Here is a 25,670-nt window from a genome sequence, read left to right as displayed (position 1 = left end):
GCCTGAGAGTCCCGCCTGGCTGCACATGGGGGTGCTGGGTCGGGGACCCCCCACACGCTGTGCAGGGATCGCGGGCAGAGACGGTTGGACCGGCTGGCTGTGAACAGACCAGAGGAGGGCAGGTGCCATGTTTGGACTGACGATCTGACCACGGGCCGTGTCCGTCTGCCACTGGAAGCTCCTGCAGGGACCCCAGAGCAGCCAGCCTGGTGGGGCCGCGTGGCCCGTCCGGAGACATTCCACGGAGAGTGGAGCCCGGGAGGCACCAGCTGCACTGACGGGACTTTCCTGCAAGCCCTGGCCTGGGACGTGGGCCTGGCGTCCGCCTGCAAAGCCCCATGTCCTGCCGGGCCAGGGGGTGGCTGTGGGACTCCCCACTGCACCCTGGGACACGTGTCTGTGCAGGACAGAGGGATCCCTCCGCATGGGCGAGGTGCGAACAGCCTGAACCAAGAACGTAGCAACTGCTGTGTGAATTGGAGTCCTTTCACAAATTTAACCTTCTCCTTCCCTCTCCTCCTTTCCTTCCCTCCCTCCCCTCTCTTCTCTCCTTCCCTCTCTCCCCCTTCTTCCCTCTTCTCCTACCCTCTCCTCTCCTCTCTTTCCCTCCTTCCCTCTCTTCTCCTCTCCTTCCCTCTTCTCCTCTCCTTCCCTCCCTCCCTCCCCCCTTCCCTCTCTTCTCTTCTCCTTCCCTCCTTCCCCCTCCTTCCCTGTCCTTCCCTACCTCCCCCTCCTTCCCTCTCTTCTCCTCTCCTTCCCTCCCCCTTCTTCCCTCTCTTCTCCTTCCCTCTCCTCCCTCCCCCTCCTTCCCTCTCCTCTCCTTCCCTCCTTCCTTCTCCTTCCCTCTCTTCTCCTTCCCTCTCCTCCCTCCCCCTCCTTCCCTCTCCTCTCCTTCCCTCCTTCCTTCTCCTTCCCTCTCTTCTCCTTCCCTCTCCTCCCTCCCCCTCCTTCCCTCTCCTCTCCTTCCCTCCTTCCTTCTCCTTCCCTCTCTTGTCCTTCCCTCTCCTCCCTCCCCCTCTTTCCCTCTCCTCTCCTCCCCCTCCCTTCTCTCCACAATTTAGATTTTAAAGGGCTGCCCATCAGCAGGATGTCTGAGTAAGATCTAGGGGTATGTCTACACTACCCCGCTAGTTCGAACTAGCGGGGTAGTGTAGACATACCCTAAGTTATAAACTGACCTGGGACCGTGGCCGGTCATTTGGGTTGAGTGGAATTTTTCCAGTAGAGGTTTTCAGCACCTCTCATCATTACCAGGAGTGGTACTAATTAGGACTGTCACTTGACATGCATTGAGGCCTGCAATTAGCGCAGGGCAGGATTAATTTTTAATACATTCATTGGAGGCATTAATGCTGCACTGCCCCTTTGAAGTGCCGCTGTGGCCGTGCAACGCGGAGCCCAGGACCAGCTGCGGACTCCCGGGGCTCCGCTGCCCCTCTGAACCGTGCAGGCAGAGGCGGCGTTTCAAAGGGGCAGCCGCCTCACAGCTGATCCTGGGCTCCCCCCTGGCAGCGGGACCCGGGCGCCTCAGCTGTCCCTATGGAACGGGATGGGGTTAGGGTCTGGCTGGGGAACGGCGAACTCGGACACATGCATTTTAAAAGCTCACGAGGAGCAGGTGCATGAGTCAAGCCGGGGGAGCCTGTTAAGGGACAGCCGAAGCTTGAACGTGGATACCAGCAGATCCATGAGGTCAATTTTAGAACTCATAAATGTTAGAAAATGTCCCTGAGGAAAGGGGGATGGTAACAAGAAAAGGAAACCTCTGCCTAGCCAAGGAATTCCACGGCAAAGCCTAGACAACGGAGCAACCCTGTAACTAGCAGAGTAGGGAGGCAAGAGAAGCACTAAACTCCCCATCCAGGGAGAGGCGCAAGGGGGGGTCGACTAGCCCGCTAGTCAACTGGCTTCCCGATGACATTGGCTTCTTGGGTAGTCGACTCGTCTTTAACGGCCCTCCCAGGGACGAGCTGGAGCACCCCGCTGATCCCCAGCGCCGCGTAGCACTGCCCCTTGCAAGCACCGCTCCAGCACTGCAAAGGGGCAGCGCAACGCGGAGCCAGGGATCAGCGGGGCAGCGCAACATGGAGTCTGGGGTCAGCGGGGCACTCCAGCTGATCCTGGGCTCCGTGTTACACTGCCCCTTTGATGCACCACTGCAGATGGGGCTGGGGGAGCACAGGGAGCACTGGGGTGTCTGAGGGCAGGTGGGGGATGGGTTATCACCTCTCCCCTGTGTCAGGTGGGGCTGGGGGGCACAGGGAGCACTGGGGTGTCTGAGGGCAGGTGGGGGATGGGTTATAACCTCTCCCCTGTGTCAGGTAGGGCTGGGGGGACACAGGGAGCACTGGGGTGTCTGAGGGAGGTGGGGGATGGGTTATCACCTCTCCCCTGTGTCAGGTGGGGCTGGGGGGACACAGGGAGCACTGGGGTATCTGTGGGGAGGTGGGGGATGGGTTATAACCTCTCCCCTGTGTGAGGGGGCTGGGGGGCACAGGGAGCACTGGGGTGTCTGAGGGGAAGTGGGGGGGATGGGTTATAACCTCTCCCCTGTGTGAGGGGGAGCTGGGGGGCACAGGGAGCACTGGGGTGTCTGAGGGGAAGTGGGGGGGATGGGTTATAACCTCTCCCCTGTGTAAGGGGGCTGGGGGGCACAGGGAGCACTGGCGTGTCTGAGGGGAGGTGGGGGATGGGTTATCACCTCTCCCCTGTGTAAGGGGGGCACAGGGAGCACTGGGGTGTCTGAGGGGAGGTGGGGGATGGGTTATCACCTCTCCCCTGTGTGAGGGGGGGCTGAAGGGCACAGGGAGCACTGGGGTGTCTGAGGGGAGGTGGGGGATGGGTTATCACCTCCCCCCTGTGTAAGGGGAGGCTGGGGGGCACAGGGAGCACTGGGGTGTCTGAGGGGAGGTGGGGGATGGGTTATAACCTCTCCCCTGTGTAAGGGGGCTGGGGGGCACAGGGAGCACTGGCGTGTCTGAGGGGAGGTGGGGGATGGGTTATCACCTCTCCCCTGTGTAAGGGGGGCACAGGGAGCACTGGGGTGTCTGAGGGGAGGTGGGGGATGGGTTATCACCTCTCCCCTGTGTGAGGGGGGGCTGAAGGGCACAGGGAGCACTGGGGTGTCTGAGGGGAGGTGGGGGATGGGTTATCACCTCCCCCCTGTGTAAGGGGAGGCTGGGGGGCACAGGGAGCACTGGGGTGTCTGAGGGGAGGTGGGGGATGGGTTATCACCTCTCCCCTGTGTAAGGGGGCCTGGGGGGCACAGGGAGCACTGGGGTGTCTGAGGGGAGGTGGGGGATGGGTTATCACCTCCCCCCTGTGTAAGGGGAGGCTGGGGGGCACAGGGAGCACTGGGGTGTCTGAGGGGAGGTGGGGGATGGGTTATCACCTCTCCCCTGTGTAAGGGGGCCTGGGGGGCACAGGGAGCACTGGGGTGTCTGAGGGGAGGTGGGGGATGGGTTATCACCTCTCCCCTGTGTAAGGGGGACTGGGGGGCACAGGGAGCACTGGGGTGTCTGAGGGGAGGTGGGGGATGGGTTATCACCTCTCCCCTGTGTAAGGGGGACTGGGGGGCACAGGGCGCTGGGGTATCTGAGGGGAGGTGGGGGATGGGTTATCACCTCTCCCCTGTGTAAGAGGGACTGGGGGGCACAGGGCGCTGGGGTGTCGAGGGGATTTGCTGGCCAGGGTGGCGGCTGACGCACTTGGTGCAGCTGGTCCTGCGTCCTGTGTTGGGGACCCCTCCGGGCTGCTCAGCGCCTGTCTCCGTGCACTGAGCCTGTCCGAGAATCTCGGCGGCGTCTCGCCGGGCCCGCGGTGAGTTGGGCTGAGGGGGCCACGTACCTGGCTGTAGCGGGGAGCGGCGTCTTCCAGCACCAAGGCCGCCTGGTGCAGTTGTTCGTGGAGGCTGCTGAACTGCTCCTGCGCCACCCGGCAGCGCTGCTGGAACGGGGCCCCCTGCTCTGGGCTCAGCTCCACCAGCTGGGCAGAGACGCGCTGCAGCTTCCCCATCAGGGGCTGGTGCTCCGCCAGGGCCTCCCGGAGACACTGCGGCGGGGGGGGGGGGGGCAGGAGACCTGTCAGGGTCCGGTGCTCCGCCAGGGACCCCAGAGACACTGCGGGGGGGGCGGGAGACCCATCAGGGGCCGGTGCTCCGCCAGGGACCCCAGAGACTCTGCGGGGGGGGGGGGGGGCGGGAGACCCATCAGGGGCTGGTGCTCCGCCAGGGACCCCAGAGACACTGCGGGGGGCCAGGAGACCCATCAGGGGCCGGTGCTCCGCCAGGGACCCCAGAGACACTGCGGGGGGGCGGGAGACCCATCAGGGTCCGGTGCTCCGCCAGGGACCCCAGAGACACTGCGGGGGGGGCGGGAGACCTGTCAGGGTCCGGTGCTCCGCCAGGGACCCCAGAGACACTGCGGGGGGGCAGGAGACCTGTCAGGGTCCGGTGCTCCGCCAGGGACCCCAGAGACACTGCGGGGGGGCGGGAGACCTGTCAGGGTCCGGTGCTCCGCCAGGGACCCCAGAGACACTGCGGGGGGGCGGGAGACCTGTCAGGGTCCGGTGCTCCGCCAGGGACCCCAGAGACACTGCGGGGGGCCCGGAGACCCATCAGGGGCCGGTGCTCTGCCAGGGACCCCAGAGACACTGCGGGGGGCCAGGAGACCTGTCAGGGGCCGGTGCTCCGCCAGGGACCCCAGAGACACTGCGGGGGGGCGGGAGACCTGTCAGGGTCCGGTGCTCCGCCAGGGACCCCAGAGACACTGCGGGGGGCCAGGAGACCTGTCAGGGTCCGGTGCTCCGCCAGGGACCCCAGAGACACTGCGGGGGGGGGGGGCGGGAGACCCATCAGGGGCCGGTGCTCCGCCAGGGACCCCAGAGACACTGCGGGGGGGCGGGAGACCCATCAGGGGCTGGTGCTCCGCCAGGGACCCCGGAGACACTGCGGCGGGGGGGGGGGGGGCAGGAGACCTGTCAGGGTCCGGTGCTCCGCCAGGGACCCCAGAGACACTGCGGGGGGGCGGGAGACCCATCAGGGGCCGGTGCTCCGCCAGGGACCCCAGAGACACTGCGGGGGGGGGGGGAGACCCATCAGGGTCCGGTGCTCCGCCAGGGACCCCAGAGACACTGCGGGGGGGCGGGAGACCCATCAGGGGCCGGTGCTCCGCCAGGGACCCCAGAGACACTGCGGGGGGGCGGGAGACCCATCAGGGGCCGGTGCTCCGCCAGGGACCCCAGAGACACTGCGGGGGGGCCAGGAGACCCATCAGGGGCCGGTGCTCTGCCAGGGACCCCAGAGACTCTGCGGGGGGGGGGGGGGGGGCGGGAGACCCATCAGGGGCCGGTGCTCTGCCAGGGACCCCAGAGACTCTGCGGCGGGGGGGGGGGGGGCAGGAGACCTGTCAGGGTCCGGTGCTCCGCCAGGGACCCCAGAGACACTGCGGGGGGGGCGGGAGACCCATCAGGGGCCGGTGCTCCGCCAGGGACCCCAGAGACACTGCGGGGGGGCGGGAGACCCATCAGGGGCCGGTGCTCCGCCAGGGACCCCAGAGACACTGCGGGGGGGCCAGGAGACCCATCAGGGGCCGGTGCTCCGCCAGGGACCCCAGAGACACTGCGGGGGGGGGGGGGGGGCGGGAGACCCATCAGGGGCTGGTGCTCCGCCAGGGACCCCAGAGACACTGCGGGGGGGCGGGAGACCCATCAGGGGCCGGTGCTCCGCCAGGGACCCCAGAGACACTGCGGGGGGGCGGGAGACCCATCAGGGGCCGGTGCTCTGCCAGGGACCCCAGAGACACTGCGGGGGGCCCGGAGACCCATCAGGGGCCGGTGCTCTGCCAGGGACCCCAGAGACACTGCGGGGGGGCGGGAGACCCATCAGGGGCCGGTGCTCCGCCAGGGACCCCAGAGACACTGCGGGGGGGCGGGAGACCCATCAGGGGCCGGTGCTCTGCCAGGGACCCCAGAGACACTGCGGGGGGCCAGGAGACCCATCAGGGGCCGGTGCTCTGCCAGGGACCCCAGAGACACTGCGGGGGGCGGGAGACCCATCAGGGGCCGGTGCTCCGCCAGGGACCCCAGAGACACTGCGGGGGGCCCGGAGACCCATCAGGGGCCGGTGCTCCGCCAGGGACCCCAGAGACACTGCGGGGGGGCGGGAGACCCATCAGGGGCCGGTGCTCCGCCAGGGACCCCAGAGACACTGCGGGGGGGCGGGAGACCCATCAGGGGCCGGTGCTCCGCCAGAGCCCCCACAGACTCTGCGGTGGAGGGGGGAGGAGGTAGAGAACTAGGGCTGCCAGCTTTCTGCAACAAACCAAATACCCTGCTCTCCACCTGCCCTGAGCTCCTGCTCCCCTCTCTGAGGCTCTGCCCCACTCACTCCATCCTCCCCCTCCCCCACCCCTCCTCTGCAGGCTGGGGAAGCAGGAGGGAGTGAGGACTCAGGGGTTGGGGGGCAGGATGGGGCTCTGAGCGGGGGGGTGGCTCTAAGGGGCTCAGAGTGTGAGAGGCTTTGGGCTAGCCAAGGGGTTGGGATGCAGAGGGGTGACGGCTCTAGCTGGGGATGCAGGCACTGGGATGGGTTTGGGGGTGAGGGCTGGAGTGCAGGGGGTAAATACCCAGTACAAGGGCCCTGGAGGGGTAAATACCCCCCGGTATAAGGGCACAGGGGTGCGGGGGTACCAGTACGAGGGTGGCAGAGCAGCATGGGAATGAGGGGAGCGCCATTCTTAGCTTGGGCCCCGGGCCCTCTGCCCACCCCATTGCCCCATGTTCTGGGGTCCCTGCCCATCACTGCCCTGGGCGCAGAGCCCCCATCTTCCCTGCTCCTCAGCCAGCTGATCCCCACAGCTCCTCCCTCCCTGGCAGGGTCGACCCGTGACTACAGGCCGACTCGGCAGTCGCCTTCAACGGGGCGCCCGATGATGACGTTACTGCATTGGCAGCCGTGCAGGCGGGGGGAACAAATCGCATTCGGCTGGGGGGGCCCGATGATGACATCACTCCGTTGTCAGCCGTGCAGGCGGGGGCGCCGATCCCGTTCTGCCGCGGCGCCCACTGATGACATCACTCCATTGCCGGCCATGCAGGCAGGGGCACCCGGGGCGCCCGATGATGACGTCACTCCGTTGTTGGCCGTGCAGGCGGGGGCGCCGATCCCATTCCGTCGGGGCGCCCGATGATGATGTCACTGTTGACAGCTGTGCAGGCGGGGGCACCGATCGCGTTCCGTCGGGGCGCCCGATGATGACGTCACTGTGTTGTAGGCCGTGCCGGCGGGGGCACCGATCCCGTTCCGCCGGGGCGCCCGATGATGACGTCACTGCGTTGATGGCCGTGCAGGCGGGGGCGCCGATCGCGTTCCGCCGGGGCGCCCGATGATGACGTCACTGCGTTGATGGCCGTGCAGGCGGGGGCACCGATTGCGTTCCGCCGGGACGCCCGATGATGACGTCACTGCGTTGATGGCCGTGCCGGCGGGGGGCACCGATCGCGTTCCGCCGGGGCGCCCGATGATGACGTCACTGCGTTGATGGCCGTGCCGGCGGGGGCACCGATCGCGTTCCGCCGGGGCGCCCGATGATGACGTCACTGCGTTGATGGCCGTGCCGGCGGGGGCACCGATCGCGTTCCGCCGGGGCGCCCGATGATGACGTCACTGCGTTGATGGCCGTGCAGGCGGGGGCGCCGATCCCGTTCCGCCGGGGTGCCCGATGATGACGTCACTGCGTTGACGGCCGTGCAGGCGGGGGCACCGATCGCGTTCCGCCGGGGCGCCCGATGATGACGTCACTGCGTTGACGGCCGTGCAGGCGGGGGCACCGATCACGTTCCGCCGGGGCGCCCGATGATGACATCACTCCGTTATCGGCCGTGCAGGCGGGGGCACCGATCGCGTTCTGCTGGGGCACCCGATCATGATGTCACTGCGTTGATGGCCGTGCAGGCGGGGGCACCGATCGCGTTCTGCTGGGGCACCCGATCATGACGTCACTGCGTTGATGGCCGTGCCGGCGGGGGCACCGATCGCGTTCCGCCGGGGCGCCCGATGATGACGTCACTGCGTTGATGGCCGTGCAGGCGGGGGCACCGATCCCGTTCCGCCGGGGTGCCCGATGATGACGTCACTGCGTTGACGGCCGTGCAGGCGGGGGCACCGATCGCGTTCCGCCGGGGCGCCCGATGATGACGTCACTGCGTTGACGGCCGTGCAGGCGGGGGCACCGATCCCGTTCCGCCGGGGCGCCCGATGATGACGTCACTGCGTTGATGGCCGTGCAGGCGGGGGCGCCGATCCCGTTCCGCCGGGGTGCCCGATGATGACGTCACTGCGTTGACGGCCGTGCAGGCGGGGGCACCGATCGCGTTCCGTCGGGGCGCCCGATGATGACGTCACTGCGTTGACGGCCGTGCAGGCGGGGGCACCGATCGCGTTCCGCCGGGGCGCCCGATGATGACGTCACTTGCGTTGACGGCCGTGCAGGCGGGGGCGCCGATCCCGTTCCGCCGGGGCACCCGATGATGACATCACTCCGTTGTCGGCCGTGCAGGCGGGGGCACCGATCGCGTTCTGCTGGGGCACCCGATCATGACGTCACTGCGTTGATGGCCGTGCAGGCGGGGGCACCGATCGCGTTCCGCCGGGGCGCCCGATGATGACGTCACTGCGTTGATGGCCGTGCAGGCGGGGGCACCGATCGCGTTCCGTCGGGGCGCCCGATGATGACGTCACTGCGTTGACGGCCGTGCAGGCGGGGGCGCCGATCCCGTTCCGCCGGGGTGCCCGATGATGACGTCACTGCGTTGACGGCCGTGCAGGCGGGGGCACCGATCGCGTTCCGTCGGGGCGCCCGATGATGACGTCACTGCGTTGACGGCCGTGCAGGCGGGGGCACCGATCGCGTTCCGCCGGGGCACCCGATCATGACGTCACTGCGTTGATGGCCGTGCCGGCGGGGGCACCGATCGCGTTCCGCCGGGGCACCCGATCATGACGTCACTGCGTTGATGGCCGTGCAGGCGGGGGCACCGATCGCGTTCCGTCGGGGCGCCCGATGATGACGTCACTGCGTTGACGGCCGTGCAGGCGGGGGCACCGATCGCGTTCCGCCGGGGCACCCGATCATGACGTCACTGCGTTGACGGCCGTGCAGGCGGGGGCACCGATCCCGTTCCGCCGGGGCACCCGATCATGACGTCACTGCGTTGACGGCCGTGCAGGCGGGGGCACCGATCGCGTTCCGCCGGGGCACCCGATGATGACGTCACTGCGTTGACGGCCGTGCAGGCGGGGGCACCGATCGCGTTCCGCCGGGGCACCCGATGATGACGTCACTGCGTTGATGGCCGTGCAGGCGGGGGCACCGATCGCGTTCCGCCGGGGCACCCGATCATGACGTCACTGCGTTATCGGCCGTGCAGGCGGGGGCACCGATCGCGTTCTGCTGGGGCACCCGATCATGACGTCACTGCGTTGATGGCCGTGCAGGCGGGGGCACCGATCCCGTTACGCCGGGGCGCCCGATGATGATGTCACTGCGTTGATCGCACGTCCCGCCTCGGGTCGCCCCTGCCCAGGAGTCCGTCCCTTGCTGAGCCGCAGTCCCCAGCGAGCCGGAGGGAGGCTGAGAGCCTCTTGCCTTTTCCTCCTCCAATGCCCCTGACACCTGTCTCCTTGGTCACCCTGCGAACCTGGGCGCCTGCCTGGCCCAGCCTCTGCAGTAAGACATCAGCCCGGATCCACCTCCGGGGCTCACACACGGGGCAGCCCTGAGCCCGGCTCCTCACCCCCAGCCAGCCTGGGACGCTTGCCCTGGCCCGCCCTGCCGGGCGCCCAGCTCCTTCGGGGCAGTTCCCAGCAGGGCGGCACCGCCCGGCACTCGGGGCAGGGCAGCGACCGGCCGCCCCTTTGCTCTGCATGCTGGAGCCACTGGCCGGATCGGACCCCTGCCCCGCACCCCGTCCTCGGGCTCCAGCCCCGCTCACCTGCAGCTCGTCCTGCTGCTCCCGGAAGGCCTCCCAGCGGATGGCGTCCGGGGAGAGCTGGGCAGCCACCAGCCGGGTCTCCTCCAGCCAGGGCGCGAGCTCCTTGTGGGCCTGTGCGAACTGGCTGAGCAGGGCCTGGGTGCGCTCCAGCTGCAGGCCGCAGGCTGCGCTCTCCAGGCACAACCGCTCTGCTCGCTCCTCCAGGGCCCGCGCTGCCGCCTGGGCAGAGAAACAGCTCACAGGACAGGGCCAGGCTCTGCCCAGCCCGGGGACCAGCGCGCAGCTTGTCCCTGCAACCGCCAGGGACAGCAGCATGTCGGGCAGCCCTGCAGGGGCCCCTGCGGCCAGCGTCTCACCTGCGGCAGCTCCTGGCCGGGCGGGGACGGGGGTGAGGCGTGGAGTAGCACCTCCGAGACCCCCAGCAGGCGCTCCGCCAAGCCACGGTGGTGCAGGATCTCAGCTGAGAGGAGCTGAAAGGGAGACGGGCGTTAGCACAAACCATGCACCCGCGCTGGCCCATGGGGGCCCCCAGGCCCAACACAGCAGGCCAGAGCAGGGCTGCAGCAGAAGGGGCTCTGCAAGGGAGGGGGAAGCCAGCCGCCCCCACTGGACCCCCAAATGCACCTCTGGGGGGTACACAAGAGTGTCCAGCCCCCTTAGCCCGGCTGGGCTGGGCCCCAGATCCCTGCTCAGCTTCTGTGACAATGCAGTGACCCCGGCCTGCCCTCGACCCCGGCCTCCTGCCACCTCACCCACCAGGACCTTGCTCAATTCCCCTCCCGCCAGGCAGGCCAAACTGGGGCGACACAGCTCCTGGGCATCCATGCCCTCCCAGACCCAGGGAGCTCTGCACGCGGGCATCGTCAGTGCATGGGCGCAGGCGAGTCAGTGCTGGGGGGGTCTCATTTGGCGTGTCCGTGTGTGGGGGGCACAGGCCACGTGGCTCAGTGCGTGGGCGCAGGCGAGTCAGTGCTGGGGGGGGTCTCATTTGGCATGTCCGTGTGTGGGGGCACGGGCCACGTGGCTCAGTGCGTGGACCAGGCGAGTCAGTGCTGGGGGGGGGGGTCTCATTTGGCATGTCCGTGTGTGGGGGCACGGGCCACATGGCTCAGTGCGTGGGCCAGGCGAGTCAGTGCTGGGGGGGGTCTCGTTTGGCATGTCCGTGTGTGGGGGCACAGGCCACGTGGCTCAGTGCGTGGGCGCAGGCGAGTCAGTGCTGGGGGGGGGTCTCGTTTGGCATGTCCGTGTGTGGGGGCACAGGCCACGTGGCTCAGTGCTTGGGCGAAGGCGAGTCAGTGCTGGGGGGGGTCTCGTTTGGCATGTCCGTGTGGGGGGGGTCACAGGCCACGTGGCTCAGTGCGTGGGCCAGGCGAGTCAGTGCTGGGGGGGGTCTCGTTTGACGTGTCCGTGTGTGGGGGCACAGGCCACGTGGCTCAGTGCGTGGGCGCAGGTGAGTCAGTGCTGGGAGGGGTCTAATTTGGCATGTCCGTGTGTGGGGGGCACAGACCACGTGGCTCAGTGCGTGGGCCAGGCGAGTCAGTGCTGGGGGGGGTCTCATTTGGCATGTCCGTGTGTGGGGGGCACAGGCCACGTGGCTCAGTGCGTGGGCCAGGCGAGTCAGTGCTGGGGGGGGTCTCGTTTGACGTGTCCGTGTGTGGGGGCACAGGCCACATGGCTCAGTGCGTGGGCGCAGGCGAGTCAGTGCTGGGGGGGGGGTCTCGTTTGGCGTGTCCGTGTGTGTGGGGGGCACAGGTCACGTGGCTCAGTGCGTGGGCGCAGGCGAGTCTGTGCTGGTGGGGTCTCGTTTGGCATGTCCGTGTGTGGGGGCACAGGCCACGTGGCTCAGTGCGTGGGCCAGGCGAGTCAGTGCTGGGGGGGGTCTCGTTTGGCATGTCCGTGTGTGGGGGGCACAGGCCACGTGGCTCAGTGCGTGGGCGCAGGCGAGTCAGTGCTGGGGGGGGTCTCGTTTGGCATGTCCGTGTGTGGGGGGCACAGGCCACGTGGCTCAGTGCGTGGGCGCAGGCGAGTCAGTGCTGGGGGGGGTCTCGTTTGGCATGTCCGTGTGTGGGGGGCACAGGCCACGTTGCTCAGTGCGTGGGCCAGGCGAGTCAGTGCTGGGGGGGGTCTCGCTTGGCATGTCTGTGTGTGGGGGGCTCAGGCCACGTGGCTCAGTGCGTGGACCAGGCGAGTCAGTGCTGGGGGGGGTCTCGTTTGGCGTGTCTGTGTGTGTGGGGGCACAGGCCACGTGGCTCAGTGCGTGGGAGCAGGCGAGTCAGTGCTGGGGGGGGTCTCGTTTGGCATGTCCGTGTGTGGGGGGCACAGGCCACGTGGCTCAGTGCGTGGGAGCAGGCGAGTCAGTGCTGGGGGGGGGTCTCATTTGGCATGTCCGTGTGTGGGGGGCACAGGCCACGTGGCTCAGTGTGTGGGAGCAGGCGAGTCAGTGCTGGGGGGGTTCTCGTTTGGCATGTCCGTGTGGGGGGGGGCACAGGCCACGTGGCTCAGTGCGTGGGCCAGGCGAGTCAGTGCTGGGGTGTGCGTGTCACAATGGGCATGCCCCGTCCGTGTGTGTATGTGTGGCCGTGTGCGTGGCTCCTGCTGTGTGCCCGGGGATGCCTGGGGCCGTGCGGATCCCTGAGCATTTGGCGGGGGCAGGCGGGGGCTGGGCTGGCGTCCCTACCTGCTGGGCAGAGAGCTGCGAGCAGATGGTCTGGGCCTGCAGCTGGACCTGTCTGAGGGACTCCAGGCGCTGGCTGAGACTGGCCAGGTGGGCATGTTCGGCGGCCAGGACCTGCTCGAGCTGAGACAGAGCCGCACAGGTCAGAGGCTCGAGACAGGGGAGGGGAGCCTAGCAGGGCCCAGAGCCCCCCGCCCCATGCGCTGAGCCCTCCCCTCGCCTGGTGAAAGCCGGACTCCAGGAGGGCGCATGACCCCTGTTAACCACGCCCCTAGCCCCCATTGGCCACACCTCTAGAGGTAACACTCTCGGGGCAAGATGGACACATGACCAGAAGTAAAAGGTGTCATGTGACCCCCCCCAAGGACTTTTCCCACCATCCTCCTACCAATAGGGATTAGTGTGGGCCCCCAAAACCCCCCTCATGCAACTATCCTGCAGTTGCATTAACCCACCGTGTGTGACATTAACTCAGGGGCGGAGGGGCTGGGGGAAAGGTTCCCTCTAAGAGTTTCCTCCCATGAGCAGAATGAATTTTGTGTTGTGCACCAGCACTGAGTTCATGTGGCTTGTTTGGATGCGCCACTGTTATTAATAAATATCTCATAAACCACGGCCTTTTCCTTCTGCTGCCATGTCTCCCCTTGCTCCATATCTCCCCTGGTGCCTGCTGCCCCCCAACTCCTCACCCTCCTCAGCCTTCCTGAGACCTGCCCCCCTCCACCAGCCCCTCTCTCCCCCCTGTGCACACTCCTCCAGTAGCCCCACGCTGATCATGTGAACTACCCTCCTCATCCCCTCTCCTAACACCTCCCTCTACACACCTGCCCTGCCTCTCTCCTCCGGTGCTGGTCCCTCCCCTGCAGGTGTCTGCCCTTCTGCTTCACCCCCAGTATCCCCTGGCACCTGCACCTTCCCTTAGCCCTGCACCCTCCTGGTGCTCCCCCTTCCCTCACTGCCCCTGCCCCTTTTGCCTTCTTTTTCCCTGATGCCCACCCCCTCACCACTCTCTGCCCCATTCCCCTCATGCCCCTCTGTGCCCTCACACATCTTGCTCCATCCCTGCCTTCCTCATGCCCACCCCTTCTTTCAAGCCTTCTCCCAGCACCTCCCCCTTCCCCTCAAGCCCCCAATGCCCTTCCCCTCTCCTCCCCCAGCATCACCCTGTCCCCCCTCCCTCTGACACCTCCCCTCCTGCCCTTTTCCTCATTGTCTCTGCCTGGCATTTGTCTCAAGCCATTCCTGCGCCCTGGTCAGCAGGCGCACGACGCATGCACGGATCCGCCCCCGGGCGCACGGAGCATGCACAGCCCCACCCCCCAGCACACTGCGCACCTTACAGCTGCAATCGGGTGTGTGGTGACCGATTGCAGCTCTAAGGGGTGCCTCATGGCCCCTGGCCTGGGCACACAGCGCCTGATTGCAGCTCTAAGGGGTGCCTCATGGCCCCTGGCCTGGGCACACAGCGCCTGATTGCAGCTCTAAGGGGTGCCTCATGGCCCCTGGCCTGGGCACACAGCGCCTGATTGCAGCTCTAAGGGGTGCCTCATGGCCCCTGGCCCGGGCACACAGCGCCTGATTGCAGCTCTAAGGGGTGCCTCATGGCCCCTGGCCCCGGGCACACAGCGCCTGATTGCAGCTCTAAGGGGTGTCTCATGGCCCCTGGCCCCGGGCACACAGCGCCTGATTGCAGCTCTAAGGGGTGCCTCATGGCCCCTGGCCCGGGCACACAGCGCCTGATTGCAGCTCTAAGGGGTGCCTCATGGCCCCTGGCCCGGGCACACAGCGCCTGATTGCAGCTCTAAGGGGTGCCTCATGGCCCCTGGCACCGGGCACACAGCGCCTGATTGCAGCTCAAAGGGGTGCCTCATGGCCCCTGGCCCCGGGCACACAGCGCCTGATTGCAGCTCTAAGGGGTGCCTGTGACGTAGTGGGGGTACTTGCTGGGATGTGGTGTCCCCTGCTGTCTGGAGCAAGACCCAGCAGGGAAAACCTCACTAGGCCAAGGTAATGCCAAACTTGTTGAACCAGTGGCCAGACACCCCCCATGGAGAGGAACAAAAGGAAGGTGGAATGCTGCCCTGGCTGGGGGGCAGGGCTGGGAGAGGGTTTGTGAGTTCCAGTCTGGAAGGCAGAGGATAAGGAGCTGGGGAGGGGTCTGGGACTCCCCTATCTCAAGGGGGGGCACTGAGGCCTCTTAGCCCCAGTTCCTGTAACCAGATTACATCTGTGCTGCGCTATGCTGGGGGAGCAATAAACCACCCTCAATTCCACTGGCTGGTGCAGTCTGTTTGTGCCATTTCGGGGTGCAGGAGACGGGGAACCCCCAACGTGCCGTCACACTGGTGTCAGGAGCGGGATGCACTGCACCCCGTGGATGAAGCTCCCAGCAGCAAGCGACAAGGCACTGTAGAAGCAAGAGCCCTGGAGCCAGGCATGCTTGAGGCAGAGCGAAGCGGTTCCCTGGAATCGTGGGGCGCTGCAGCACTAGACTGGTGAGTCTGCACCGAGGGGCCCAGCGGGCAGATGGCCTACGCCCGACTCTTGAAGGCAGAGCTGGTGGGACTGTGCAGAGAGAGGGGCTTGCCTGTGCGGAAAGCAACCAAGGCCCAGCTGATTACCCAGCTGGAAGAGAATGACCAGCCACGGGGCCAGGATCTTGTCCCCAGGGGAAGCAGCCAGACCCCCCCCTGAGAATGTGTCAGGCTCAGAGAGGGGGAGGAGCGCTGGAACCCACCGGAGAGATGAGACAGCGTCTCCCGGGAGGCCTGCAAGCCGTAGCCCATCTAGGGCAGGGGCCAGCCCAGCGGAGCTGCGGCGGCTGGAGATCCAGCTGCGGATGAAGGAATTGGAAGTACAGGACCGAGAGAAGGAGCGCCAAGATCGAGAGAGGGACCGCCAGGATCGAGAGAAGGAGCGCCAAGATCGAGAGAGGCAGCGGCAGCATGAGCTGGCCATGGCAGAGCGGAGAACCTGCGGGGCCCCGGCTGCGCCAAGAGTGGATGGGCCTCAGGGTCCTGGGGCTGCCAGGCGCTTGGAGAGGCTCACGGTGGCCCAATTGAAGGATGTGGGCGACATAGACGGGTTCCTCAGCTCCTTTGAGAGGGCCTGTGGGCTGCAACGGGTCCCCCCAGCTGACTGGCTACAGGAGCTCATCCCCGCACTGAACCAGGAGGCGGCCGGAGTGCTCAGTCAGCTGGAGGACCTACAGCCAGGGGATTACAACCGAGTCAAGGAGGCCCTGCTGCACAAGTTCGGACTGACCCCCGAGATGTACAGGAAGAAGTTCCGGGGGGTACAGAAAGGGCCACGGGAGACCTATGTGGACCTGGCCTCCCGCCTGGCGCAATACTGCCGCAAGTGGGTGTCTGGAGTCGGAGCCCAGACCGCAGAGGAGCTGCTCAAGCTGGTCATGATGGAGCAGTTCTATGAAGCGTGCCCACCCAAACTGAGGCTGTGGCTCAAGGACCGGAGACCAGAGAACCCCCAGGAGGCCGGGAGACTGGCGGATGAGTTCACGGAGAGCCGGTCCGGGGGTGAACGGGAGTCCCGGAGAGAAAGAGAATCGCGCAGAGACCGGTTCTCGGCGGAGCAACGGAGAGAGACACCTCCGAGGCGAGCCCCAGGGACCAGGACCAGTCATCGATACCCCAGAAAACCAGCCAGGGCCCGGGCAGAGCCGACCCGAATGGGCCCACAGAACCTAACTTGCCATCGCTGTGGGCAACGAGGCCACAAGAGGGCTCAATGCACCAGGCGCAAGAACAGGTCCCATGACCTGGGACGTTCCAGGGTTAACTGGCTGGGGCGGAAGGAAGGGCCGGCTGCCCTAGTGGCAGGGGCTGGCCGGCAAACCTCCGCTCGGGGAGGGGGGAAGGATGCTCAGTGCACCTCCCCTGGGAGGTCTGACCCTCGGGAGACAGATTTATCCATGCACCGGGTGGGGGCAGGGAGGCCCCTGCGGAGGGACTGCCTCGTACCCCTGGAGGTGGATGGCAGGAAGGTGACGGGTTTCTGGGACACGGGGGCGGAGGTGACGCTGGCCCGGCCCGACATAGTGGCCCCAGACCGTATGCTACCCGACACTCAGCTGACACTGAGGGGCATAGGCGGCACCCCCTTTAAGGTACCCGTAGCCAGGGTGCATCTGAAATGGGAGGCCAAGGAGGGCCCCAAGGAAGTGGGGGTGCACCCACACTTGCCCACCGACGTGCTAATGGGCAATGACCTAGAGGAGTGGCCAGACGGACCCCACAGGACGCTGGTCACCACCCGTAGCCAGAGCAAGCGAGGGGCTTGCGGCCCGGAACTCGAGGAGGTTCCCCAACAGGGGGCCCAGGGCCCCGTCCCAGCAGACCTAGAGTTGGACCTAGGCAGTGGGGGGAACCACGGCCCTGTCCCAGCCCCAGCCGCTGAATTCCAGGCGGAGGTGCGAGTGGATCCCTCCTTGCAGGCCCTGAGGGACCGGGCTGACCTGGGTGCCGCTCAACCCCTAGGAGGAGATTGCCAGGAGAAGTTCCGGTGGGAGAGGGGATTTCTGTACCGGGAATGGCTTTCCCCCGGGACGGTAGGCAAGTGGGGGCTCCAGCGGCAGCTGGTGGTTCCCCAAAGGTATCGCCGCAAGCTGCTACACCTGGCCCATGACATCCCGTTCTCGGGACACCAGGGGATCCGGCGCACGCGGCTGAGGCTGCTCCAAAACTTCTATTGGCCGGGGATGTTTGCAGCTGTCCAGCGGTACTGCCGGTCCTGCGACTCCTGCCAACGAGTGGGGAAGGCCCAAGACAGGAAGAAAGCTGCATTGAGACCCCTGCCCATCATAGAGGAGCCTTTCCAGAAGGTGGCGATGGATATTGTGGGGCCCTTCAACAGAGCGACCCGGACAGGGAAGAAATACATCCTGGTGGTGGTGGACTTCGCCACCCGCTACCCCGAGGCCGTGGCCCTGCCCTCCATCGAGGCAGACACGGTGGCAGACGCACTGCTGACCATTTTCAGCAGGGTGGGGTTTCCCCAGGAGGTTCTCACGGACCAGGGATCCAACTTCATGTCGGCCCTGCTCCGGTGCTTGTGGGAGAAGAGTGGGGTGCAACACACCTGGGCCTCGGCGTATCACCCCCAGACCAACGGGTTGGCGGAGCGGTTCAATGGGACTCTGAAGCAGATGCTACGGACCTTTATGCACAAACACCCGCAGAACTGGGACAAGTACCTACCCCACCTGCTGTTTGCGTACAGGGAAGTGCCCCAGGAGTCCACGGGGTTCTCGCCGTTCGAGCTGTTATATGGGAGGCGAGTGAGGGGCCCCCTGGACTTATTGAAAGACGAGTGGGAGGGGAAGGTCTCCCCGGAGGGTGAGCCGGTCGTGGAATACGTCCTGACATTCCGGGAAAGACTCGCCGAGCTCATGGGCCTGGCCAGAGAGAACCTGAGCAGGGCCCAGAGGAAGCAGAAGGTCTGGTACGACCGCAATGCACGGGCCCGCGCCTACGCTACCGGGGACCAGGTGATGGTCCTGATCCCCGTGCGGAAGAACAAGCTGCAAGCCGCCTGGGACGGCCCCTTCAAGGTGGTTAAGCAGCTGAACGAGGTGAACTACGTGGTGGAGCTGACGGGCCGGACGCGCGGCCAGCGGGTGTATCATGTTAACATGATGAAGCCGTACTGGGACAGGGAGAACTTGGTGCTGGCCGTGTGTAAGCCCTGGGAGGAGCAGGGGGAGGATCCCCTGGTGGGCCTGTTCCCTGGGACCGGAGAGGACTCTTCGCTGGAGTCAATTTCCCTCTCGGACCAGCTCACCCCGGCCCAGCAGGCCGAGATCCGGGAGGTGCTGCGCTCCCACCAGCAGCTGTTCTCCAACAAGCCGGGTCTCACCAACCTGGCTGTCCACCGGGTGCAGACGGGCACTCACCCCCCGGTGCACTGCTCCCCATTCAGGGTCACAGGGAAAACAGCCCAGGACCTGGAGAGAGAGGTCCAGGACATGTTGGCCCTGGGGGTGATCCAGCCATCCTCCAGCCCCTGGGCCTCTCCCGTGGTGCTGGTTCCCAAGAAGGACGGGTCAATCCGGTTCTGCGTGGACTACCGGAAGCTCAACGCCATCACGGTGTCCGACGCCTACCCGATGCCAAGGCCCGACGAGCTCCTGGACAAGCTGGGGGGAGCTCGCTATCTCACCACCCTGGACCTAACCAAGGGCTACTGGCAGGTGCCGCTAGACCAGGAGGCCAGACTGAAATCGGCTTTCATCACGCCACTGGGGCTCTATGAGTTCCTGGTCCTACCCTTTGGCCTCAAAGGGGCGCCGGCCACCTTCCAGCGCCTGGTGGACCAGCTGCTGCGGGGAATGGAGAACTGTGCCCTAGCGTACATCGATGACATCTGCGTCTTCAGCCAGTCCTGGGAGGACCACGTGGCCCAGGTCAGCCAGGTACTGGATCGGCTGAGGGAGGCCGGGCTGACCGTAAAGGCTGGGAAGTGCAAGGTTGGAATGGCCGAAGTGTCCTACCTGGGCCATAAGGTGGGGAGCGGCTGCTTGAAGCCAGAGCCGGCCAAAGTGGAGGCCATCCGGGACTGGCCTGTGCCCCAGACCAAGAAGCAGGTCCAGGCTTTCATTGGGATGGCGGGGTACTACCGGAGGTTTGTGCCCAACTTCAGCTCCATCGCTGCCCCGATCACAGAGCTGTGCAGGAAGGGGAGGCCCGACAGGGTGGTCTGGACGGAGCAGTGCCAGAGGGCTCTCTGTGCACTGAAGGGAGCCCTGGTCAAGGCCCCAGTGTTGGTAAACCCAGACTTCGACAAGCCCTTTATCGTGTTTACGGACGCCTCGGACACTGGGCTGGGGGCGGTGCTGATGCAGGCGGACGAGAAAGGGGAACGTCACCCCATCGTGTACCTGAGCAGGAAGCTGCTGCCCCGGGAGCGGAGCTACGCGACCGTAGAGAGGGAATGCCTGGCCATGGTGTGGGCCCTGCAAAAGCTGCAGCCGTACCTGTTTGGTCGGCGTTTCACGGTGTTCACCGACCACTGCCCCCTGGCCTGGCTACACCAGATGAAAGGGACGAACGCCAAGCTGCTGCGGTGGAGCCTGCTCCTGCAGGACTACGACATGGAAGTGATCCACGGCAAGGGGAGGCCAACATCATCGCCGACGCGCTGTCCCGTGGGGGGGCCCGAACTTCCCCAGGTCACGAGCGGAGTGACCCTGCTCAGTTCGCTCTCGGAGGGGGGAGAACTGTGACGTAGTGGGGGTACTTGCTGGGCTGTGGTGACCCCTGCTGTCTGGAGCACGGCCCAGCAGGGAAAACCTCACTAGGCCAAGGTAATGCCAAACTTGTTGAACCAGTGGCCAGACACCCCCCATGGAGAGGAACAAAAGGAAGGTGGAATGCTGCCCTGGCTGGGGGGCAGGGCTGGGAGAGGGTTTGTGAGTTCCGGTCTGGAAGGCAGAGGATAAGGAGCTGGGGAGGGGTCTGGGACTCCCCTATCTCAAGGGGGGGCACTGAGGCCTCTTAGCCCCAGTTCCTGTAACCAGATTACATCTGTGCTGCGCTGTGCTGGAGGAGCAATAAACCACCCTCAATTCCACTGGCTGGTGCAGTCTGTTTGTGCCATTTCGGGGTGCAGGAGACGGGGAACCCCCAACGCGCCGTCACAGTGCCTCATGGCCCCTGGCTCCGGGCACACAGCGCCTGATTGCAGCTCTAAGGGGTGCCTCATGGCCCCTGGCCCGGGCACACAGCGCCTGATTGCAGCTCTAAGGGGTGCCTCATGGCCCCTGGCCCCGGGCACACAGCGCCTGATTGCAGCTCTAAGGGGTGTCTCATGGCCCCTGGCCCCGGGCACACAGCGCCTGATTGCAGCTCTAAGGGGTGCCTCATGGCCCCTGGCCCCGGGCACACAGCGCCTGATTGCAGCTCTAAGGGGTGCCTCATGGCCCCTGGCTCGGGCACACAGCGCCTGATTGCAGCTCTAAGGGGTGCCTCATGGCCCCTGGCCCGGGCACACAGCGCCTGATTGCAGCTCTAAGGGGTGCCTCATGGCCCCTGGCCCGGGCACACAGCGCCTGATTGCAGCTCTAAGGGGTGCCTCATGGCCCCTGGCACCGGGCACACAGCGCCTGATTGCAGCTCTAAGGGGTGCCTCATGGCCCCTGGCCCGGGCACACAGCGCCTGATTGCAGCTCTAAGGGGTGCCTCATGGCCCCTGGCTCCAGGCACACAGCGCCTGATTGCAGCTCTAAGGGGTGCCTCATGGCCCCTGGCCCCGGGCACACAGCGCCTGATTGCAGCTCTAAGGGGTGCCTCATGGCCCCTGGCCCGGGCACACAGCGCCTGATTGCAGCTCTAAGGGGTGCCTCATGGCCCCTGGCCCGGGCACACAGCGCCTGATTGCAGCTCTAAGGGGTGCCTCATGGCCCCTGGCCCCGGGCACACAGCGCCTGATTGCAGCTCTAAGGGGTGCCTCATGGCCCCTGGCCCTGGGCACACAGCGCCTGATTGCAGCTCTAAGGGGTGCCTCATGGCCCCTGGCCCGGGCACACAGCGCCTGATTGCAGCTCTAAGGGGTGCCTCATGGCCCCTGGCCCCGGGCACACAGCGCCTGATTGCATCTCTAAGGGGTGTCTCATGGCCCCTGGCCCGGGCACACAGCGCCTGATTGCAGCTCTAAGGGGTGCCTCATGGCCCCTGGCCCCGGGCACACAGCGCCTGATTGCAGCTCTAAGGGGTGCCTCATGGCCCCTGGCCCGGGCACACAGCGCCTGATTGCAGCTCTAAGGGGTGCCTCATGGCCCCTGGCCCGGGCACACAGCGCCTGATTGCAGCTCTAAGGGGTGCCTCATGGCCCCTGGCCCCGGGCACACAGCGCCTGATTGCAGCTCTAAGGGGTGCCTCATGGCCCCTGGCCCCGGGCACACAGCGCCTGATTGCAGCTCTAAGGGGTGCCTCATGGCCCCTGGCCCCGGGCACACAGCGCCTGATTGCAGCTCTAAGGGGTGCCTCATGGCCCCTGGCCCCGGGCACACAGCGCCTGATTGCAGCTCTAAGGGGTGTCTCATGGCCCCTGGCCCCGGGCACACAGCGCCTGATTGCAGCTCTAAGGGGTGCCTCATGGCCCCTGGCCCCGGGCACACAGCGCCTGATTGCAGCTCTAAGGGGTGTCTCATGGCCCCTGGCCCCGGGCACACAGCGCCTGATTGCAGCTCTAAGGGGTGCCTCATGGCCCCTGGCCCGGGCACACAGCGCCTGATTGCAGCTCTAAGGGGTGCCTCATGGCCCCTGGCCCGGGCACACAGCGCCTGATTGCAGCTCTAAGGGGTGCCTCATGGCCCCTGGCCCTGGGCACACAGCGCCTGATTGCAGCTCTAAGGGGTGTCTCATGGCCCCTGGCCCCGGGCACACAGCGCCTGATTGCAGCTCTAAGGGGTGCCTCATGGCCCCTGGCCCCGGGCACACAGCGCCTGATTGCAGCTCTAAGGGGTGCCTCATGGCCCCTGGCCCCGGGCACACAGCGCCTGATTGCAGCTCTAAGGGGTGCCTCATGGCCTCTGGCCCCGGGCACACAGCGCCTGATTGCAGCTCTAAGGGGTGCCTCATGGCCCCTGGCCTGGGCACACAGCGCCTGATTGCAGCTCTAAGGGGTGTCTCATGGCCCCTGGCCTGGGCACACAGCGCCTGATTGCAGCTCTAAGGGGTGTCTCATGGCCCCTGGCCCGGGCACACAGCGCCTGATTGCAGCTCTAAGGGGTGTCTCATGGCCCCTGGCCCGGGCACACAGCGCCTGATTGCAGCTCTAAGGGGTGCCTCATGGCCCCTGGCCCGGGCACACAGCGCCTGATTGCAGCTCTAAGGGGTGCCTCATGGCCCCTGGCCCCGGGCACACAGCGCCTGATTGCAGCTCTAAGGGGTGCCTCATGGCCCCTGGCCCCGGGCACACAGCGCCTGATTGCAGCTCTAAGGGGTGCCTCATGGCCCCTGGCCCGGGCACACAGCGCCTGATTGCAGCTCTAAGGGGTGCCTCATGGCCCCTGGCCCCGGGCACACAGCGCCTGATTGCAGCTCTAAGGGGTGCCTCATGGCCCCTGGCCCCGGGCACACAGCGCCTGATTGCAGCTCTAAGGGGTGCCTCATGGCCCCTGGCACCGGGCACACAGCGCCTGATTGCAGCTCTAAGGGGTGCCTCATGGCCCCTGGCCCGGGCACACAGCGCCTGATTGCAGCTCTAAGGGGTGCCTCATGGCCCCTGGCACCGGGCACACAGCGCCTGATTGCAGCTCTAAGGGGTGCCTCATGGCCCCTGGCCCCGGGCACACAGCGCCTGATTGCAGCTCTAAGGGGTGTCTCATGGCCCCTGGCCCCGGGCACACAGCGCCTGATTGCAGCTCTAAGGGGTGCCTCATGGCCCCTGGCCTGGGCACACAGCGCCTGATTGCAGCTCTAAGGGGTGCCTCATGGCCCCTGGCCCCGGGCACACAGCGCCTGATTGCAGCTCTAAGGGGTGCCTCATGGCCCCTGGCCCCGGGCACACAGCGCCTGATTGCAGCTCTAAGGGGTGCCTCATGGCCCCTGGCCCCGGGCACACAGCGCCTGATTGCAGCTCTAAGGGGTGCCTCATGGCCCCTGGCCTGGGCACACAGCGCCTGATTGCAGCTCTAAGGGGTGTCTCATGGCCCCTGGCCTGGGCACACAGCGCCTGATTGCAGCTCTAAGGGGTGCCTCATGGCCCCTGGCCCCGGGCACACAGCGCCTGATTGCAGCTCTAAGGGGTGCCTCATGGCCCCTGGCCCCGGGCACACAGCGCCTGATTGCAGCTCTAAGGGGTGCCTCATGGCCCCTGGCCCGGGCACACAGCACCTGATTGCAGCTCTAAGGGGTGCCTCATGGCCCCTGGCACCGGGCACACAGCGCCTGATTGCAGCTCTAAGGGGTGCCTCATGGCCCCTGGCCCGGGCACACAGCGCCTGATTGCAGCTCTAAGGGGTGCCTCATGGCCCGTGGCCCCGGGCACACAGCGCCTGATTGCAGCTCTAAGGGGTGCCTCATGGCCCCTGGCCCGGGCACACAGCGCCTGATTGCAGCTCTAAGGGGTGTCTCATGGCCCCTGGCCCGGGCACACAGCGCCTGATTGCAGCTCTAAGGGGTGCCTCATGGCCCCTGGCCCTGGGCACACAGCGCCTGATTGCAGCTCTAAGGGGTGCCTCATGGCCCCTGGCCCCGGGCACACAGCGCCTGATTGCAGCTCTAAGGGGTGCCTCATGGCCCCTGGCCCCGGGCACACAGCGCCTGATTGCAGCTCTAAGGGGTGTCTCATGGCCCCTGGCCCGGGCACACAGCGCCTGATTGCAGCTCTAAGGGGTGCCTCATGGCCCCTGGCCCCGGGCACACAGCGCCTGATTGCAGCTCTAAGGGGTGTCTCATGGCCCCTGGCCCGGGCACACAGCGCCTGATTGCAGCTCTAAGGGGTGCCTCATGGCCCCTGGCCCCGGGCACACAGCGCCTGATTGCAGCTCTAAGGGGTGTCTCATGGCCCCTGGCCCGGGCACACAGCGCCTGATTGCAGCTCTAAGGGGTGCCTCATGGCCCCTGGCCCGGGCACACAGCGCCTGATTGCAGCTCTAAGGGGTGCCTCATGGCCCCTGGCCTGGGCACACAGCGCCTGATTGCAGCTCTAAGGGGTGTCTCATGGCCCCTGGCCTGGGCACACAGCGCCTGATTGCAGCTCTAAGGGGTGCCTCATGGCCCCTGGCCCCGGGCACACAGCGCCTGATTGCAGCTCTAAGGGGTGCCTCATGGCCCCTGGCCCCGGGCACACAGCGCCTGATTGCAGCTCTAAGGGGTGCCTCATGGCCCCTGGCCCGGGCACACAGCGCCTGATTGCAGCTCTAAGGGGTGCCTCATGGCCCCTGGCCCGGGCACACAGCGCCTGATTGCAGCTCTAAGGGGTGCCTCATGGCCCCTGGCCCGGGCACACAGCGCCTGATTGCAGCTCTAAGGGGTGCCTCATGGCCCCTGGCCCCGGGCACACAGCGCCTGATTGCAGCTCTAAGGGGTGCCTCATGGCCCCTGGCCCCGGGCACACAGCGCCTGATTGCAGCTCTAAGGGGTGCCTCATGGCCCCTGGCCCCGGGCACACAGCGCCTGATTGCAGCTCTAAGGGGTGCCTCATGGCCCCTGGCCTGGGCACACAGCGCCTGATTGCAGCTCTAAGGGGTGTCTCATGGCCCCTGGCCTGGGCACACAGCGCCTGATTGCAGCTCTAAGGGGTGCCTCATGGCCCCTGGCCCTGGGCACACAGCGCCTGATTGCAGCTCTAAGGGGTGTCTCATGGCCCCTGGCCCCGGGCACACAGCGCCTGATTGCAGCTCTAAGGGGTGTCTCATGGCCCCTGGCCCCGGGCACACAGCGCCTGATTGCAGCTCTAAGGGGTGCCTCATGGCCCCTGGCCCCGGGCACACAGCGCCTGATTGCAGCTCTAAGGGGTGCCTCATGGCCCCTGGCCCGGGCACACAGCGCCTGATTGCAGCTCTAAGGGGTGCCTCATGGCCCCTGGCCCCAGGCACACAGCGCCTGATTGCAGCTCTAAGGGGTGCCTCATGGCCCCTGGCCCCGGGCACACAGCGCCTGATTGCAGCTCTAAGGGGTGCCTCATGGCCCCTGGCCCGGGCACACAGCACCTGATTGCAGCTCTAAGGGGTGCCTCATGGCTCCTGGCCCCGGGCACACAGCGCCTGATTGCAGCTCTAAGGGGTGCCTCATGGCCCCTGGCCCCGGGCACACAGCGCCTGATTGCAGCTCTAAGGGGTGCCTCATGGCCTCTGGCCTGGGCACACAGCGCCTGATTGCAGCTCAAAGGGGTGCCTCATGGCCCCTGGCCCGGGCACACAGCGCCTGATTGCAGCTCTAAGGGGTGCCTCATGGCCCCTGGCCCCGGGCACACAGCGCCTGATTGCAGCTCTAAGGGGTGCCTCATGGCCCCTGGCCCCGGGCACACAGCGCCTGATTGCAGC

General features: G+C 66.5%; 1 protein-coding gene across 4 annotated transcripts in view; it reads right to left on the bottom strand.

Annotated features, from left to right (window-relative positions):
- The window catches only part of LOC142825942 (microtubule-actin cross-linking factor 1, isoforms 6/7-like), a 186,953-nt gene that overhangs the window by 109,737 nt on the left and 51,546 nt on the right, over window positions 1-25,670 (bottom strand). For all 4 annotated transcript variants that reach the window (XM_075918189.1, XM_075918188.1, XM_075918187.1 and 1 more), the window contains 4 exons: window positions 12,668-12,787; window positions 10,347-10,460; window positions 9,991-10,209; window positions 3,847-4,050 (listed from right to left, as the gene is read on the bottom strand). In XM_075918189.1, the coding sequence (XP_075774304.1) occupies window positions 3,847-4,050; window positions 9,991-10,209; window positions 10,347-10,460; window positions 12,668-12,787 (657 nt within the window). The remainder of the gene's footprint in view (window positions 1-3,846; window positions 4,051-9,990; window positions 10,210-10,346; window positions 10,461-12,667; window positions 12,788-25,670) is intronic.

Source organism: Pelodiscus sinensis, unplaced genomic scaffold (assembly GCF_049634645.1).
Source record: "Pelodiscus sinensis isolate JC-2024 unplaced genomic scaffold, ASM4963464v1 ctg119, whole genome shotgun sequence".
Lineage (NCBI taxonomy): Eukaryota > Metazoa > Chordata > Testudines > Trionychidae > Pelodiscus > Pelodiscus sinensis.
The sequence above is the reverse complement of the archived record's forward strand: the minus strand, read 5'-3'. Positions and strand labels throughout refer to the sequence as shown.